General features: G+C 40.1%; 1 protein-coding gene across 1 annotated transcript; it reads right to left on the reverse strand.

The window, feature by feature from the left end:
* Positions 1 to 2,085: 2,085 nt before the first annotated feature.
* Positions 2,086 to 19,910, reverse strand: mccc1 (methylcrotonyl-CoA carboxylase subunit). Its single transcript, XM_056267873.1, has 19 exons — positions 19,613 to 19,910; positions 19,132 to 19,175; positions 18,922 to 19,055; positions 18,107 to 18,202; positions 17,887 to 18,008; positions 16,923 to 17,070; positions 16,732 to 16,853; positions 16,539 to 16,650; positions 14,828 to 14,909; positions 12,684 to 12,811; positions 11,907 to 12,090; positions 10,408 to 10,517; positions 6,396 to 6,612; positions 6,220 to 6,306; positions 4,959 to 5,008; positions 4,654 to 4,791; positions 4,467 to 4,574; positions 2,635 to 2,706; positions 2,086 to 2,555 (listed from the first exon to the last, which is right to left on the reverse strand). The coding sequence occupies exons 1-19, from the start codon at positions 19,666 to 19,668 to the stop codon at positions 2,433 to 2,435; spliced, it is 2,133 nt and encodes a 710-aa protein (XP_056123848.1). The 5' UTR covers positions 19,669 to 19,910; the 3' UTR covers positions 2,086 to 2,432.
* Positions 19,911 to 20,528: the final 618 nt, after the last annotated feature.

The following is a 20,528-nucleotide window of genomic DNA, read 5'->3' on the forward strand; positions in this document are numbered from 1 at the left end:
GGTCAGCCCGTATTGAGCGACTTTCATTTCCAAATTTGAAGAGTGATGACCCCCAAGAGTTTGCCATGCTGAATATGGCTCTGAAGAATTTGTTACCCTTAGAGGAAACTGAGCAATATAAGTACCATATTCTTCTGGATCATTTGAAGTTGGATGCAGCTCGACTTCTTGCCTTAGCTTATGCCCATCATTCGCAGCCTTATACCATGGCCTTAAAGGCTCTACAGAAGAGATATGGTCAACAACCCCAGCTGGTGCTCCGAGAGATTGCTACTATTAAGAACTTGCCCGCTGTACGTTCAGGCGATTCTGCTGGATTTGGCGCATTTGCTGTACGAGTTCAAGCTCTTGTGGGAATGCTTCAATCCTGGGATCATGAAGAAGGAGCAAAGGAGTTATCATGTGCATCCCATGTCCATCAGTTACTCAGTAAACTTCCAGCACATCAGGTTGCTAGTTTTGCAAGATATGCCAAAACAACCCGACCAGACCAGTCCTATGACTTAGTGAATTTCTCAGTTTGGTTAGAAGAGGAATCAGATTGTCAGAATCTAGCAACCCAAGTGTTTGAACAACACCAAGGTATGAAGAAGTTCCAGGTAAGAGAAGGAAGGCCTACCAAGAGCCAATACCACACAGCTACTTTCCTTCATGGTGTGAGTCAAGAAGTTTATCCCACTCAAAGGAACACTGAAACTGCGAACCATGAAATTAAGCAGCGACAGGGCAAGAAGGAGGGCCTTAAACCATCATGTGCATACTGTGGCAGTAAGGATCATCATCTCAGTCATTGTCCTGAATTTCAGAGCTTTGATATGGTAGCCAAACGGAAATGGATTGTTGACAACAATCGTTGTTGGAGATGTGGTTGGGCCCATAGATCATCCAAGTGTGACTTAAGAGGAAAATGTCCGTTGTGTCAGGATCGTCACTTAGGAGTATTGCATGAAGTAAATGCTCGCAAACCAGACTCTAGGATATTCTATTTGAGCCGAGCAAGTGGCCTTAACTCTGTTCTTCTGAAAATTGTGAAGGTAGTTCTGAGCCACAAAGGAAATACTCTGGAGACATATGCCATCCTAGATGATGGTTCAGAAAGATCATGGAACACACCCTTCTCTTCGAGGCTTCAGTCTCAGACCTCCACGTCGCTCTCCCAAGTGGACGGCGCCGCCGAGAGAGGATACACGGCTGTTCCTCCTGTGGAAGAGACGGTCGCAGCGCACCTTTGTCCGCCCTCCGCGAGATGGCGGTCAAGGTCAGCCCTCCCGTCCAAAGCATGCAGAGCCACGTCCGCCTTGGTCGGCCGCGCATATGCCGCCTCCGGCCAGGCCGCGTCTGCTCTCCACTCCATGGCTGTTTTACAAATCCTGCAAGCCGACCTCCTCCGTGAATGGGACGAGAAGGGCCAGGGCCACCAAGACCGCAGCTCAAGCCATCGGACGAGCCATGGCCGCGTTGACTGTGACAGAGAGGCACCTGGAAAGCTTGGGTCTCACGGTCAACTGGACCAAGAGCTCATTAATGCCCAGTCAGTCAATTTCCTTTTTAGGAATAGAACTGAATTCTGTGGCCATGACGGCTCGTTTGTCGACACAGCGCGCGCGCCGTGTTCGCCGCCTAGCCGCGTCTTTCCCGAAAGGCAGCTTTCTCCCTTTGAAAACGTTTCAAAGGATGCTGGGCTGTATGGCTTCAGCGGCAGCGGTGCTCCAGCTGGGCCTACTGCGCATGCGACCGCTCCAATGGTGGTTGAATGCTCGCGCGTCCCGCCGAGCCTGGGTTTCTGGCGGCCAGAAAATCAGAGTGACTCAGACCTGCATAGTGGCTCTGCAGCCCTGGTTAGTGGCCGACTGGTACCAGCAGGGAGTGATGATGGGAGCAATCTCTTATCGGAAAGTAATTTCGACAGACGCGTCCAACTCAGGTTGGGGCGCACTGTTCGAGGGCAGACCGGCCTTTGGCCAGTGGTCAGACCAAGAGAAGGGTTTTCACATAAACTGTCTGGAAATGATAGCGGTCGAGAACGCACTGAAGCGCTTCCTCCCGTTCAAATACATAATTTAATTAGAGACTCAAGAGACTTAATAGAAAAACAAACCATTTAATGATGAAGGTTAAAAAGGTTCAGAGACACAGAGTCTAGACATTTCCTTCAGTAATCAAACCTACATCAAGGCACCTTATTCACCTCGAATGACCAACATCAATGTTCAAATCAAATAAACCAAGGAACCACAGAAACACAAAGTTATTAGGGAATGAATTCCACACAAAGAAAGCTACAAGTAACAGGTCTGTGTTTTTAGATAAGCAAGAAAGTTTCTAGTTTGCTTTTCAAATCTTCAAAAGATCCAAACTAAAGTGTAGAGCTTGAGGATCTTTGAGTCCATGTTCGGGACCTCCAGCCGTGTGTGTGAGACGTGTCTGTGGGTTTACTCGGCCCCGGCTGCCTCCTCCTCCTCCATCTCCACCAGCGCTGCGTGGCGGTTGGCCTGCGAGCCCTCCTTGAAGAACACCTTCTTGATGACCCCTGCTTTGGGTGCACGGATGGTGTGCTGCCCAGAAGAGGAGGACACCTTTAGGTGGGTTATGGACTATAAAGTGCACTAATGTGAGAAAGTGACAGAGCCTCACCTCCATTTTCATGGCATTCATCACCATTAAGGGATCTCCCTTCTGAACCGAGTCTCCGGGCTTGACCAGCACCTACAGACACAGCAGAGGCGAGAGAGGCGAGTTCCACATGCATGACGATAACAAGCACTCTTACTGAAACCAGACAGAGGGACAGTCCGGCTGCAGAACAGATTAAAGAGCCCCAGTTATACTATTGTAAAGGTTCCTGGTTTTGTTTTGAAGTCTCTTACAAGCATCCAAGGTAAAAAAAAAGAGACCAAAAAAAGAACTTTATTTTTCTCATATTATACATTGCAGAACCAGCTCTCTTTCTCAGTGTCTGAAAATGAAAAACTGTCAGATGGCCCAGTCTGTTGTGATTGGTCTACTCTGCTCTGATTGGTCAGATGACTCAGTCTGTTGTGATTGGTCTACTCTGCTCTGATTGGTCAGATGACCCAGTCTGTTGTTGTGATTGGTCTACTCTGCTCTGATTGGTCAGATGGCCCAGTCTGTTGTGATTGGTCTACTCTGCTCTGATTGGTCAGATGGCCCAGTCTGTTGTGATTGGTCTACTCTGCTCTGATTGGTCAGATGACCCAGTCTGTTGCGATTGGTCTACTCTGCTCTGATTGGTCAGATGGCCCAGTCTGTTGTTATTGGTCTACTCTGCTCTGATTGGTCAGATGGCCCAGTCTGTTGTGATTGGTCTACTCTGCTCTGATTGGTCAGATGGCCCAGTCTGTTGTGATTGGTCTACTCTGCTCTGATTGGTCAGATGGCCCAGTCTGTTGTGATTGGTCTACTCTGCTCTGATTGGTCAGATGGCCCAGTCTGTTGTGATTGGTCTACTCTGCTCTGATTGGTCAGATGGCCCAGTCTGTTGTGATTGGTCTACTCTGCTCTGATTGGTCAGATGGCCCAGTCTGTTGTGATTGGTCTACTCTGCTCTGATTGGTCAGATGACCCAGTCTGTTGCGATTGGTCTACTCTGCTCTGATTGGTCAGATGGCCCAGTCTGTTGTGATTGGTCTACTCTGCTCTGATTGGTCAGATGGCCCAGTCTGTTGTTATTGGTCTACTCTGCTCTGATTGGTCAGATGACCCAGTCGGTTGCGATTGGTCTACTCTGCTCTGATTGGTCAGATGGCCCAGTCTGTTGTTATTGGTCTACTCTGCTCTGATTGGTCAGATGGCCCAGTCTGTTGTGATTGGTCTACTCTGCTCTGATTGGTCAGATGGCCCAGTCTGTTGTGATTGGTCTACTCTGCTCTGATTGGTCAGATGGCCCAGTCTGTTGTGATTGGTCTACTCTGCTCTGATTGGTCAGATGACCCAGTCTGTTGCGATTGGTCACTCTGTTCTGATTGGTCAGATGGCCCAGTCTGTTGTGATTAGTCTACTCTGCTCTGATTGGTCAGATGGCCCAGTCTGTTGTGATTGGTCTACTCTGCTCTGATTGGTCAGATGGCCCAGTCTGTTGTTATTGGTCTACTCTGCTCTGATTGGTCAGATGGCCCAGTCTATTGTGATTGGTTGACCGCTTACAGCGCATGTCAGAAGCGAAATGCCAATCTGAATTTCAGCTCTGGATCTTCCTCAGTTCTTGTTAGACAGTGATACAAACAGATGGTGTTTGTTACACCATATCAATTCCAGCACGAGTCCTCATCCTTATGAAGTGCATTCAGAAAAGCATAATGGGGCACTTTAATTACCATTTTGGCTGTAAATGTGACCTTTTTTACACATTATGTTCAGTATTCTATGATTCTTGACACACTACTCTAGTCTGGCACACTATAGAGGATGTACAGTACACAAACTTCAACCACAGCTGCCTTAAATACCTTTTCAATAGTGCCAGTCATGGGTGCAATAGCGCCACCCTGTGCACTGGTGCCACTAACACCAGCCAGGAACTTGGGCACAGGCACATCCACCTGAGCACTTCCCTCCTAAAAGAGAACAAAAAAAGATCATACACAGCCTTGACATGAAAGCTGAAGCGTAATTCAAAGGGTGAAAGAAACCCACCATAGAAAAGATGTGTACAGTGTTGTCCAGGATGACCAGTTTGGGTCGGGACAGAACCCCATTCACCGAGCAGCACAGGAAGGCCACGCCCCCCTCCAGCTGCAGCTCCCCTGACACCTGGAACACCTCACCTCCAGTCTAACACCCAAACACCACACAGAGACCTTAGTGAAAGGCTATATTAGTGCATGACAGTCGTTGTTCTGACTGAGACTGCGAAATCTCGGACAAAAACCCTGCTATTCTTTTTGATTTGTCAATGCAGATGTGCATCATCATCTTTACAGTCTACAAACATCATTTACCTCCATACTGTACGTCCCATCTGGATTGAATGTAACAGCTAATGCCACTTCTGTAAAAGAAATAATATAATGAGTTAAATCTCATCTGGGTGAATCTGACAGAGACAAAGGAAATGTCCAGGTCATATTTACCCACAAAATCTAAAATATTATATTTTTCTTAAAGAAAGCTACGCCTATTTAGGACAATTCTTTTTTTTTCTTTTTTTTGCATTGTGACATTTTATATGACAATTATGCATATTTCCTGCTTTTATATGCTTTTAATTATTGTCATTCATAATACTGTAACACACACAAAAATAATGTAAACTGTAAAGTATGCATTACTATATATTACAGTAAGTGCCTCTAATCAAGTGAATCTAATAAGTCTAATAGGTAAATTAGTTAACATGAACTAACAATAAAAACTTTTACGCATTTATTAATCTCAGTTAAATGGTAACCTGAACATGTACTAAAACGTGATTAAAATCAAAAGTTGTATCAGTTAACATTAGCTAATGAACATGAACGAACAATGAACAGTTAGTACTTAAGTACTGTAATGAATGTATTGGTTATTGTTAGCTAATATTAGTTAATGCATTAACTAACATTAACTCTTGGAACCTTAGTGTAGTCTTACCAATATTTTAAAAACATTAACTATACATATAAATATACACTTATATGTAATAGCACCCTCTACCGCAGAACAGCGAAAACATGAATTGCCGGAAAATTCTGTCAAAGAGTTGATCATGATTAGCCTTGCAGGAAACTTGACCCCTGACCTTTCCCAAATGTGTGACATTAATCAGAACATGTATAACTAAACCACTGAATAAATCTTGATTGTGTAAAAACAATTTACTAAAGTTAAAAAGAAAAGAATCTCAGAATAATATTGCAATATAAAACCTGCATTATATAAAGCAATGCATTAGCTGGCGCTAATTATTCAAATATGCAGACTGGAAAATGTACATAGTAATTACAGAGGTAATATAACAATAATTATTTGTGAAAGTGTGAGACTCCAGCACAGATATGATCTTAATTACTGAATTCATCCTATAAAAATCTACAAGAATGCAGAATATGTATGGATGATGTTCCTGTAGATTTGTCAGGTGTAACTCTTCTCCTGAAGTGATCGTTCAGAGTCAGACCACAGTGTGTGTGTGTGTGTGTGTGTGTGTGTGTGTGTGTGTGTGTGTGTGTGTGTGTGTGTGTGTGTGTGTGTGTGTGTGTGTGTGTGAGCATGCACACTCACTGTCGTCCCCCAGCTGCAGTGTCAAGCTCCTACAGTGCAGGACATTGAGTCGTCTCCCGTTACTGGAGGCAAACGGTGAGTACATGTCTGAGGAAGAGGAAGAGGAAGAGGAAGCTCAGGTTAACATCTCACACACACTGAACCGACATCCTCAATGAACAGCGACCCGCTCTCACCGCTGGACCGGTCCCTGAACTCCTCGGTGTGCCGCTTCTCTCGCAGCAGCAGGCCCAGAGCGGCCTGACACAGCACCGCCCCGCACGGGCTCCGGGCCGCCGGGAACAGCTGAGCGTAGTGCTGCGTGATGAAGGAGGTGTGGACGTTCCCCGCCGCGAACTCTGGGTGTCCCGAGAGACTCAGCAGGAAGTCGATGTTGGTGTTCAGACCCACAATCTGTCAAACGTACATTTGTTACACAAACCCTTACAGAAAAACCACTCGAACGGAAAAACACATACTTCACACATGGTTTTGGAACAGTGGAAACTCATATTTATTGAATTATCAGTGACCAACTGACACGGTATTTACAGATTCATAAACTTTTGACTACCAACCAATCGGGATTTCGTAAAAAACACAGCACTATTACGGCTGTCCTAAAAGTTATAAACGACCTTGTAGGGTCCTCAGATGAAAAACAACACTGTGCATGTCTTTTTATTGATTTATCTAAAGCGTTTGACACTGCGGACCATGGCATATTGCTAGATAGACTTAGAAGTGTTGGATTATCAGTTAATGTAGTCTCGTGGTTTAAAACGTATTTAAAGGGAAGAACCCAATGTGTGCAGGTGCAAGGTATCAAATCCGACTTAAAAGAAGTGGTTAAGGGAGTTCCCCAAGGATCTGTATTGGGGCCATTACTATTTACTATATACATAAACTGTCTTGATGTTAATATTGAAAAAGCAAGGTTTCACTTTTATGCAGATGACACTGTCATCTATTGCTCTGCTCCTACAAAACAAGAAGCTTTGAGAGATTTACAGTCAGTATTTGATACTATCCAGTCAAGGTTTTTTATTTTAAAGTTGGTCTTAAATGCCGAGAAAACAAAATTCATGTGGTTCTCCAATTCTAGAAATTCTTTAGACAGTTCTATTATTCTTTAAACTTTACAAGGAAAACCGATTACATTAGTGTCAGAGTATAAATACCTGGGCCCGTATTCCTAAAGAATCTAAGAATCCTTTTAGAAAACTCTTAATTTAGCTTAAAAACTTTTACGTAGGAGTCTTAGCTTAAGAGTGATTCGGGACCGATCTGAGAGCAACTCTGAGTAAGGAAAAGACAAAAACTCTCATCTTAGTGAGGAGGCGGGGCTGACCCCGTTGCTATGTATGACACAATCTTTTGAAGACTGTGATTGGTTGGTTGTCCAAGAAGGAAAAAAAAAAGAGCCATTTTAAGTATAGAGTTTACTCACACACACATTATATTTATGTATATAAATCCTTTTTTTTTACCTTGCTGTTAATTTGATTGGCTTAGAATGATAAAAATTGTTCCACTCTTTCCAATTACACTGATTGCTGTCTATTTAAGTGGTGGTTTGAATGTTTGTTTTGAAAACATGGATTAAAAAACAAGAAAGACGAGAAAGCCTGACTGGTCAGAAGAACCGTGTTTACTGTTAGCCGAGTTAGTGGATGAACACTAGGCCGTCCTTAAAGGAAAATTCGGGCAGGGTGTCACAGCATGGAGCGAGAAGCGGACGTGGGAGCTTATAGCGCACATTATTAACGGTTCATTCCCCTGCTTGTGCGCACCAGGGAAGCCTGCTATATTCATAAATACAGTTTTTTGAGCCTGCAAGGTGGGAATGTCCAGTGGAAACTAAATGAACTGCGACACAATAAGAGGTTCTGAAAGTGCTGTAATGTTTGTGTGATCACTGCTTACAGAAGGTTGTCACAGACCCAAATCACTATTGCTTTATTGTATTTTCCCATTTGCCAAATATCTTAATGTAGTGATCATTTCTGGCGTTATGGCATTCCTGCGCTGTCGGAGATATTAGCGTGTCTCTAATAAGATCAGTCACAAACATGATCACTGCACAATCTCATCTATAGCGTCTTATTAACTCACTGTCGTCATCTATTGTCTGCATCACATTTCTTCTCCCTCTTCATCGTTCTGTCATTTTCTCCTCTGCTAAAGAAACTCTTAAGCCTCTTAAAAGTCCTCATCCATACTCCTAACAATTTTGACCTTAAGACCTCTTTTAAGGGTTAAGATGCTTTCTGAATTACTTTTTTCTTTACTAGGATTTTTTCTTTAATTTTAAGAGTAAACGCCCACATTTCTAAGAATTTTCTTAGAATTTTGTCACTAGGAGCTACTTTTTACATTAAGATTCTTTAGGAATACGGGCCCAGGGCATCATAATTGATGACACATTAAAATTTACTTCACACATTAATTACTTGAAACAAAAATTAAAGAAGAAGTTGGGATTTTACTTTAGAAATAAGTCTTGCTTTTCATTTAAAGCCAGGAAGAAGCTTGTGTCTGCGACTTTCTTCCCGATTCTTGATTACGGGGATGTAGTGTACCAGCATGCTCCCTCTTATATTCTTGCCTCCCTAGATGCGGTGTATCATGGTGCCTTAAGATTTATTACGAATTGCACATTTTCCACACATCATTGTGCATTATACAATACAGTTTCTTGGTCTTCTCTTGCTGTGCGAAGGAAAATGCACTGGTTCTCATTGATATACAAAGGTTGTATTTTTAATACTTATTTATTGTGTGTTGTATTGTTTTATTGTTATACGTGTGTTTGAATAATTGGGCCGCCTATCTTGGCAAGGACACTCCTGTAAAAGAGATTTTAATCTCAGTGAGGTTCTCTCCTGGTTAAATAAAGGTAAAATAAATTTTAAAAATATTAGGAATAGTGAAGGGAATCTGATTGAGTTGTTCAGGTGAAGTAGATGTGCAGAACTGTTGTTGGTAAAAGTCTTGGTAGTTGATGGTTAGAAAAGTGAATGTAATAGTGTACTGTACATGCAGCCGGTGGTTCTCCCAGAATAAACCCTGATCAGGACAGGTCTTGTGACGCCCTGAAGGGGTTTATTCTGCGATAACAGACGACTGCATGTACATTATCCTGCTTATTACACGGCTACTTCCTACTTAAGTCAATAATTGGGCACAAAATATAGATTTTTCTTTAAATATTTTATTAGCCCATTAAAAGCAAGGCTTCCACAAAGAAAATAATTTACTAGCAAAAGAACATCCTGTGGTGAAATCCAGCTTTTAATGTTGTTTATGTGTCTATATGGTGTTTTTAATATGCTTTTAGACACACCATGTGTAAGTTCATAAGTCGACAGCATTGCTGAGTATTTTCTGCTTAAAACTGCAGTGAACCAAAGACAGTCTCAAAAACACGGTTTGAAATCGCTGGTGTTTCTGACGTCACAAACGACCTTGTAACCAATCAGATCAACGTGTGATCGTCAACCAGTGGATCTCTGAGCTGAGTGAGTGAGTGGAGGCGGGGCTCATTTGCATATCCATAGAACCGCGCATACTAAATGAGGCGTGTCGAGTTACATTAAAGCTATTTTTAGCCATGAAGATTTTATTTTTCAAGTAAAATTGTAATTTTGTTCATCAAAAATGAGTATAATTTTTTTTTAAACATTTAAAAATATAAAATAAAATGATTGATCACAGGGGGACTTTAAGGGATAAAGTATATGTCATTACAGCTTTTCTCCATGATTATGGGGCCCAGAGATATTGATTTGAGATTAAACCGTTTTGAAATCTAACCCGTTTATTATCTTATAATCCATGTACAAAACAATCCTGGCAAGAAGATAGTATTACACAGCAACAATATTACAGTACTATTCATTTTAATGCTCTGATTTTATTTTCAATACAGTCGAAAAAATACAAGATTTGTATGAATGGAGGCAGAGCGAGTGAACGACAGACATGAAACACATGCAGCTTCAGATCCCCGGATGTTATTCAGCGCTGCTGTATCAGGTATTCCAGAGCCGTGTAATAATAACCTTTTTCGCTAATGTGACCAAACCTTATGAACTTTTGAAGAGGGTCATAACAAACACAATTAAAAAAACATTTTTGTTACTTGAAATAAAATAGATACTAAAGATAGTAAAATATGAGTGCTTGTGGATGAGAATGTGTGCTTACGTTGTATTGTCGTAGACAGTATCTGAGTCTCTTCAGAGCAGCGGAGCGATCTTCTCCCCAAACCACCAGTTTCGCGATCATGGGGTCATAATGGGCCGACACTTCATCACCTTAGACATTATGAACAGACACACAGCATTACCAACCAACACTGAACTAAATCACATGTGACCCTGGACCACAAAACCAGTCACGAGTCGCACGGGCTTATTAGCCAACAATACATCGTATGGGTCAAAATTATCCATTTTTCTTTTATGCCAAAAATCATTAGGATATTCAGTAAAGATCATGTTCCATGAAGATATTTTCTAAATCCCCTACTGTATAAATATATTAAACATGTATGTTTGTGAGTGGATGCTGCACAATCGTGAACATTAATGCACAACTTTAAAGGAGATTTTCTCAATGTTTAGATTTTTTTGCACCCTCAGATTCCAGATTTTCAAATAGTTGCATCTCGTCCAAATATACATCCTAACAAACCAAACATCAATGGAAAGCTTATTTATTCAGCCTTCAGATGACGTCTACATCTCAATTTCAAAAACTTGACCCATGTGACTGGTTTAGTGGTCATTTATGAATGACATAATCACTAACTAAATACGAGTACTTATTGTTTACTTATATTATTAACGTTACTATCAAGGGCAACACATAGGGCTGTCAATTTAACACGTTCATTTAAATAATTAGTTATGAGAAAAAATAATACGTTAAAATAACCTTCCCACTCCAGAATAAACAAGTCAAAAGCGCGTCAGACGCAGATACGTGGGAGACGCTCGCGTGCGCTCTAGGAAGATTGCTAACTCGTGGCTCAGGGGAACAGTTAAATGCGTTCCTAATATACTGGACTTTTTTAGAAAGTGGCCTATTTTACCTGTTGAGACATGCATTCACAAGAGCTGTGTTTGTGGATTTTTGCAAAGGTAGTTTGTAGATATGCTCTATTTTTGTAATTCTGCTACAGTAGGTGCCACTGGTGTTGCAGAAACTACATACTTCACCTTTAAAAAGATAGCTACCTGAAAATAAGAAGTCTGTCATCGTTTACTCGCCCTCATTCCAGACTTGTGTAAATGTCTTCGTTCAAAGATAGGAAGATATTTTAATATATTATGGTAATCAATGAAGCCCGAGATCTGCTTGGTTACAAACATTCTTCAAAATTTCTTCCTTTCTGTCCAGCAGAACAAAGACATTTACACAAGCTTGGAATGAGTTAACAATGACAGCTTTTTCATTTTTGGGTGAGCTATCCCTTTAAGAGCAACCCAAAATCAATCAATCAATAAATAAAAATCAATTGATTAATAATTATTTGCATTACGACAATATGCACATACTGTATACCTCCCAAAACATCATTACCATGATACAAAAACAACAGCAAAACAAATTCTAATGTTTTTAATGTGGGAAAGAAATATTATTTAAACTATAAAAGAAAAGCCATTTGAAAAGTGATAATGTAATGTGAGGTGAAGCACCTTCTCGGACGCCGGTCTCTATGCGTGTGCACGGGTCCCCCAGCGGCGTGGACAGGTGTCGCAGCGGCCCCGCTCCGGGGAGGAAGTCGTTACTGGGGTCTTCAGCGTAGATTCTGGCTTCAAAAGAGTGACCCCGCAACACGATCTGCTCCTGCGTGAGGGGCAACTTCTCCCCCGCTGCCACCTGAGCGACAACACCACATGACACCAATCTGAATTCAGTCAACTGTTATTAGCAGACACAAACGAGTGAAGCGATCAGGAGTCACTGGGACCCCTTGTGGACACATCTGTAATGACTGCATTGTATTACTTGTGAAATGTGTGAACCTGGACCACTAAACCATTCACATGGGTCAAGTTTTTGAAATTGAGATGTATACGTCATCTGAAAGCTGAATAAATAATCTTTCCATTGATGTTTGGTTTGTTAGGATGTATATTTGGACGAGATACAACTATTTGAAAATCTGGAATCTGAGGGTGCAAAAAAATCTAAATCAGAAAATCTCCTTTATAGTTGTGCATTAATGTTCGCAGCATCCACTCACAAAAATACATGTTTTATATATTTACAGTAGGAAATTTAGAAAATATCTTCATGGAACATGATCTTTACTGAATATCCTAATGATTTTTGGCATAATTGGAGAATTTTGACCCATACAATGTATTGTTGGCTAATAAACCCGTGCGACTCGTGACTGGTTTTGCGGTCCAGGGTCACATGTGTGAATCTCTCGAGTATCTTCTGCAGGGCAGTGTAAGGAGTCTCACACGCAGCTGCCACTCCACCAGGTCTGTTCCCGTGATCATCTCCGAGACGGGGTGCTCCACCTGCAGACGCGTGTTCATCTCCATGAAGTAGAAGTTGTGCTGCGCGTCCATGATGAACTCCACAGTTCCTGCTCAGCCACAAATGAACATTATGCCATCATTTGTTCAATAACACTGTTTATTTCCTTTAAAGAGGCCATGTTAAGTCTTGATTTTACTAGAACAAGTTTTCCTGCTTGAATGTTGGTTATTTCCCCCATATTCTGTTCAGAAACACACACTGATATAGCAGACTGATCTCATGAAATGGCGTATGTATGACACGCCAATTCGTATTTCCATTTTTGGCGTGCTATCAACACGCATAATCGCTTTTCAGCGTGTTTATCAACGCCGTTGACTTAACGTACATTACTGTATATATAAATATATGACCTACCCCAACCCCGTCCCTAAACCTACCCGTCACTGGGGTTAATACCATTTATGAGTCTTCCCCTACCATCCTAGGGAAAAAATATCGCTCCCCAGATGTAGATCTACATTTTGCTTTGTTTCGCTCGGACATACACGCAAAAGATGACGGTTCGTTTCGGCGTAGACATACACGCGGACATACACGCGGAAAGTCATGAAGTCATGTTGGATATAGAGAAGAACTCCCGCAGGAGGGACGGTTCCATGCTCAAACAGCAACATTACACACTGTGCACTTATACATAATGCACTTTTACAAGTTGATTGTACATCCAGTGTTTTTGTTTTAATCTCCTTATATGTTTTCCCCTGCCTCAAATCAAGCCGTTCGACCGTGTGACGTCACTAAATCGGACGCCCCTCCCACGGTCAATCATAGTCTGCGCGGACCGGCGCGGTCATTGTTGATATGCTGGAGCACTGTCTATGAGCAGAATGGCGTCTAAGCGATTGTGGTGTTCTGTTCTTGGGTGTAATAACGAACACAGTCATTTTAATGTTCCTGAATCCGAACCGCTGAAGACGCAGTGGCTGAGTTTGTTTTCGAAGGGAATATTCCCCACGAGCAACGTCAATGCTTTCATGTTTGCGCGAATCATTTCACACACCAGACTGCTTTATAAACGAGGGTCAGTATGAGCTGGTTTTGCTAAAAAGCTGCTCATGAAAAAAGGATCGGTACCAGATATTCGTGTTCCTGCTGAACCTCCAGAACAACTGAAGTGAGTGTGACGTTTTATTAAACTTTATATTAATACTTATATTAATCTTTGCAAATCGCTTCACGATGAATGAGTCTAAGGTTTACACTCAGTCAGGGTACATTACGGCATGTTTTCTATGTATGATGTTCTCAATATAATTCATAATTCCACTTCATACTGAACAACGTGTTATGGTTATTGTGTTATTGTGTTACAAACGGTGTACGCACAGAACAGAGAGGCGGGGTGAGCAAAGCTCATTATCATTTAAAGTCATATGCACTGAAACGGCGTGCTGAAAGTGTTTTCTTACAATTCTAATGAGAATTTTTAATTAAAGTATATTACAAACTTTTAATTTAGACCCTAAAGAATCATACTAGCTTGTACAAAAATTGCATTATATGACCCCTTTAAAAAAGGCCATTTAAAAACTGTTTATTGGACAATATACACTACTGCTTGGGGTCTGTACTTTTTTTTATATGCATACACATATATGAAACATATCACTACATGTTATTGTGAAATATTATAACAATGTAAATCAGCTGTTTTCTGTGTGAATATATAGTAGAGTGTAATTTATTCCTGTGATCAAAGCTGTATTTCAGCATCATTACTCCAGTATTCAGTGTCACATGATCCTCCAGAAATCACTCTAATATGAAGATTTGATGATTATCAATGTTAAACAGATGTGCTGCTTTATATTCTTCAGGATTTTTTGATGAATATGTTCAATAAAACAGCATTTATTTTGAAATAGAATATTTTGTAAGACTCTAACTTTATTTACAGTCACTTTTGATTCATTTAATGCATCCTTGCTGAATAAAAGTATGATTTTTTTCTTCTTTTTTTTTTTAAATAGAGACCCCAAACTTTTGAATGGTTGTGTACATATTGTCATCACACTAATGCTGTCATCCGCTGAAACGCATCACATGACATCATCATCACCTGCTCCAACATAGTTGACTGCTTTGGCTGCCCGCACCGCGGCCTCTCCGAGCTTCTGCCGGACCTCAGGACTGATGCCTGGCTGCACACACACACACACACATGCGCACATCAAGCCAGGTCAGTTACATTAAACAGATAGTTTACCCAAAATTTATAATTAGCCCATGGTTTACTCTCCCTCAAGCCATCCTAGGTGTATATGACTTTCTTCTTTCAGACAAATACAATCTGAGTTATATTAAAAAAAATGTCCTGGCTCTTCCAAGCTTTATAACAGCAGTGATTGTCCATACAAGTGCATCTATCCATCATAAAATTGCTTTTATGAAGTGCTTTTAAAAAGTGCTTTTTACTTTTATCATGGATAGATGCACTTTTATCATGGATAGATGCACTTTTATCATGGATAGATGCACTTTTATCATGGATAGATGCACTTTTATCATTGATAGATGCACTTTTATCATGGATAGGGATAGATGCACTTTTATCATGGATAGAAGCACTTTTATCATGGATAGAAGCACTTTTATAATGGATAGATGCACTTTTATCATGGATAGATGCACTTTTATCATGGATAGAAGCACTTTTATAATGGATAGATGCACTTTTATCATGGATAGATGCACTTTTATCATGGATAGATGCACTTTTATCATGGATAGATGCACTTTAATCATGGATAGATGCACTTTTATCATGGATAGATGCACTTTTATCATGGATAGATGCACTTTTATCATGGATAGATGCACTTTAATCATGGATAGATGCACTTTTATCATGGATAGATGCACTTTTATCATGGATAGATGCACTTTTATCATGGATAGATGCACTTTAATCATGGATAGATGCACTTTTATCATGGATAGATGCACTTTTATCATGGATAGATGCACTTTTATCATGGATAGATGCACTTTAATCATGGATAGATGCACTTTTATCATGGATAGATGCACTTTTATCATGGATAGATGCACTTTTATCATGGATAGATGCACTTTAATCATGGATAGATGCACTTTTATCATGGATAGATGCACTTTTATCATGGATAGAAGCACTTTTATCATGGATAGATGCACTTTTATCATGGATAGATGCACTTTTATCATGGATAGATGCACTTTTATCATGGATAGATGCACTTTTATCATGAATAGATGCACTTTTATCATGTATAGATGCACTTTTATCATGGATAGATGCACTTTTATCATGGATAGAAGCACTTTTATCATGGATAGATGCACTTTTATCATGGATAGAAGCACTTTTATCATGTATAGATGCACTTTTATCATGGATAGATGCACTTTTATCATGGATAGACGCACTTTTATCATGGATAGACGCACTTTTATCATGGATAGATGCACTTTTATCATGGATAGATGCACTTTTATGATGGACAGATGCACTTTTATCATGGATAGATGCACTTTTATGGACTTCAAAACAGAAACGTCCATTCACTGCCATTATAAAGCTTGGAAGAGCCAGGACATTTTTTAATATAACTCTGATTGTATTCGTCTGAAAGAAGAAAGTCATATACACCTAGGAGGCTTCAGGGTGAGTAAATCATGGGCTAATTTTCATTTTTGGGTGAACTATCCGTTTAACACCACCAGCACATATCACACCCATACAGGATCAGACTGCAGATGCTGAATGAGTTAATGAGTGTGACTCTTACCCCGGGAGCTTCCTCTATGATCTTCTGGTGTCGTCTCTGGACGCTACAGTCTCTCTCGAAAAGATAGACCGCATCACCACACTGATCTCCGAACACCTGGACCTCCACGTGTCTAACGCAACAACACACACACACACACACATCACACACATCGAACTATGGGAGTGACGCATACTGAATAAACCAAACAGACCTGGGGTTCTCCACAAACTTCTCGACCAGCATGACGTCGTCGTTGAAGGACTTGCGAGCCTCTCTCCGAGCGGACTCCAGCTGCTCCGGGAACTCTGCTTCCGAGTGTGCGGTTCGCATTCCCTGTGGGATCAAGCAGCGGTTTCAGACCAGCGTAACACTACACAATCCTTCAGTGAAAACACACGCCACCTTTCCTCCGCCGCCGCGCACTGCTTTGATCATCACAGGGTAACCAATCCTGGCCGCCTCGCTCTGAAGCCGCGCGTCTGATTGGTCCTCGCCATGGTAACCCTCAATGATTGGCACGCCTGCAGCTGACATGATGTGTTTAGATGTGCTAAAACACAACAAACAAAAATGTGGTTAGAAAAGCGCTGCTTCTGAAAGTTTAGCGTACTTTTTAAAATAGTACTTATTACAGAAATAATATACCTTAAAAGAATATATTAAGTGTGAACTGAATGTAATATTAAATGCAATTGGAGTGCTTTTGACCCATTTGAGCAGGACGTAAGAACATCTTCTTTACATGTAATTTCATAATTCTATATTGTCTTTGAAATACATTTAAAGCGTTGCTGACTAAGAATTTTTAGCATTATTTAGTATAATGTGATATTAAAAAGTAGATTTTTTATATATTTTAATATCATTTCTATTCAAATTTGTGCGTCATCTTTTTGTAAATACACATGTGTCATGATGAAGTTGTAATTTAGTAAATTTAAAATGCATTAACTTTAAAATGTATCATTGAATAAAACACAACAGATAAAATTATTACCAAGTAATTCACATTCTAGTACATTAAGCACTTCTTTAAAGCATGAAAAAGATTAAAACAATGAGTTAAAATGTACTTTACACTAAAACTTTTCTTTTAAGTTCACTTTTTAAAAGAGTACCTAAGTGTGTTCAGAAACAGTTTTGAGAGTGTACTTTACAAACACTTAAGCGGCATTTTTCAGTAGTATTATATTATCTTCAATTAGTTTTTAAAAATATACTTTTTAAGATTTGAAGTACACTACAAGTGCACATTCAACACAATTAAGCACACTTCTCTTTCACAAGAGCTTTTTCTAGGGTGCAGTTATTACACAGACACATCAAATATTTTTGCACATGTTATTATGATCATAAATAACTGTACCTTTTGATTCCCATGTCCCGAATGGCTGACGATGGTGGGCCGATGAAGATGATGCCTTCTTGTTTGCACAGTTCAGCAAACTCGGTATTTTCCGACAGGAAACCATATCCAGGATGGACCGCCTTACCAAAACAACAATAAAAAAAAGAGAGATTATCAAATGATATATACATATAATGAAAAATCTTGTTGAGAAAGGCATGTGTTGAGGTCAGCACACCTGTGCGCAGGATCTCTTGGCCACGTCCAGGATCTTCTCCATGCACAGGTAACTCTGCTGGGACGCCGCTGGCCCGATGTGATACGCCTCGTCCGCCTGAGTCACAGAGGACACCGCTGACATCACTACCGCTCAAACGCTTCGAGACATTACTACTGTCTCATGTGTTTGAAGGAGGTCTCTTCTGCTCACCCAGGCTGAATTTATTGAATACAAAAAGTATTCTCGTCGCTTGATAAACTTAAGGTTGAGCCACTGTAGTCACTCGGACTATTTTAACGATGTCTTTAATAACTTTTCTGGGCCGGCAAGTTTCAATTACAATAGAAGCCTATGGAGGAGTGATCCAGCTCTCAGATTTAATCAGAAATATCTTAATTTGTGTTCTGAAGATGAACGAAAGTCTTACGGGGTTGAACAACATGAGGGAGAGTAATTACTGGCAGAGTTTTCATTTTGGAGTGAACTAACCCTTTAAGGTATGAATAAAAAATGTTTTTAGGAAAAAAAAGCTTAAATATGTCATTTTGGTGATCAAAGATGAGTTTTAAGGGATACAATTGTTGACTACAGGGGGACTTTAAAGTGTATTATTTTCCGTGATAAGTAACTCCTCTTCTGATAAGGAAAATACATTTGAATTCAGAAATTAAAACTTAACTTATCATAGAACCGGTGTATTCAAGTCAATGTAAGAAATGTGAAAATTGCATTTTTTATTTTTGGAATCGCATATCATTGACGTTTGATCTATCTACCATCAAACACTTGTGAGGTGTGTGTGTAGTGTGTGTTAGTCCGCAGTGTTTGCCCACCATGGCCACATGCATGGCCTGTCTGTCTGCATCACTGTACACGGCCACAGAGCGGACACCCATCTTCCTCGCCGTCCGCATCACACGGCACGCGATCTCCCCTCTGTTAGCAATGAGGACCTTCTCAATCCGGCCTGTGAGAGAGAAACACCACTGTAAATAATAATCATAATCATAATAATCATAATAACTGCATCCCGGGTCTCTTACCCACAGATGCATGTCTGAAGGATCCTCTGGTCCAGATCAGAGTCCTGCAGTCAAGAGAGCAAGAGATCATGAGCACTGGGCGTGTGTAGTAAACAGTGTCAAGGGCAAACACATCTGCAGAGGTCATGACCTCTCCGTTTAAGGTCAAACATGCAGATCTATCACTTCATAACACAGCAAAACATCACACACACATATATTCATAACTGTTCACTATAAGCTCATCTTCAGTCACCTTGCACAAAATACACATTCATAAACAAAGTTATTTTTGACCCATATTTATAATTTAGACAAAGATATTAGTCCAATGAATGTCGAAGGTCCGAATGCATTAGTTTAAAAGAGAAATGTAATGTTAGCTAAAGTTTGAATGTCATACTTCTCGACTGATGCAGACACTGAACTCTGAACACAGACAACTTTAACGAACACCTATATTTGTTCTTTAAACGATATAATAAAGTAGCTTGAGACTTACAGCAGATGTTTGTTTATATCTCTGTTGATATGAGTTTTCAGAAACACTGCAGCCATGTTTACTGTGTTAGCGAATGACAAGTGTAACTAACAGTTACTCGACTCCTGCCCCAAAACAGCGCATTGATTTAATATATTTCATGAGTTTTACAGCGCCATTATCATAACATTCATGGATTACTTCCAAACATTTATACTCTGTGTAACTAATCCGTGTGAAATGGCATTTAAACGATCATATAAATGGTGCTACGTGTAGCGGCAGCAATAGCGAACACATTAAGTTTGTTCTCTTTAGGTTCCCGTACTGACAGCAACCAATCAGAAGAGAGAGATTGGAGGCGGGGACTGACGTATTTGTAGGGATTATGGGATATGAAGTTAAAACAAAAAGAGGTTTCACTTAATATAGGCTTACTTGACAGCATAATGAATTTATATTCAAGAATATTCATTCAATATATATATATTATAACATAATAGAATGGCTTTAAATATTTCGTGAATATAAATTCATATATATGTACACAAAAAAACAATGTTTTATTTATTTATTTATTCTAATTTATTTATTTTATCCTCATCTCACACATCATAGATCTACACTTACTTTTGCAACAAGACAAATTCTATATAATGTATTTATTTAATAAAATACATATGTGATACATATCACCTTATATGTGAAATGTGGAAGCAAAATGGCTAAACAAAAAAACTTATACAGCCATATTATCTTTGCAAGCCTGTTTTTTAAAAATGTATAATTAGCAAACAAACATTATAATTCTTGTTCAGAGTAATAAACATACTGATTGAAGATTAAAAGATAAAATAAAATAAAAAATGGTTGCACAACTGTCCCGTAGGTGGCGATATGCACTAAGAATGAAACACGCAGGGACAGTGACGTTTGT

Source organism: Rhinichthys klamathensis, unplaced genomic scaffold (genome assembly GCF_029890125.1).
Source record: "Rhinichthys klamathensis goyatoka isolate OS25496 unplaced genomic scaffold, OSU_Roscu_1.1 h1tg000264l_1, whole genome shotgun sequence".
Taxonomy (NCBI): domain Eukaryota; kingdom Metazoa; phylum Chordata; class Actinopteri; order Cypriniformes; family Leuciscidae; genus Rhinichthys; species Rhinichthys klamathensis.

Bases quoted from the DNA above. Each gene is read 5' to 3' on its own strand.
- mccc1 (XM_056267873.1), bottom strand. From the start codon at position 19,668: ATGGCTGCAGTGTTTCTGAAAACTCATATCAACAGAGATATAAACAAA. The intron at 12,091-12,683 runs GTGAGACTCCTT...GTTGTCGCTCAG, and splicing joins TGGTGGAGTGGCAGCTGCGT to GTGGCAGCGGGGGAGAAGTT. The intron at 10,518-11,906 runs GTGCTTCACCTC...ATAATGTCTAAG, and splicing joins AGAGACCGGCGTCCGAGAAG to GTGATGAAGTGTCGGCCCAT.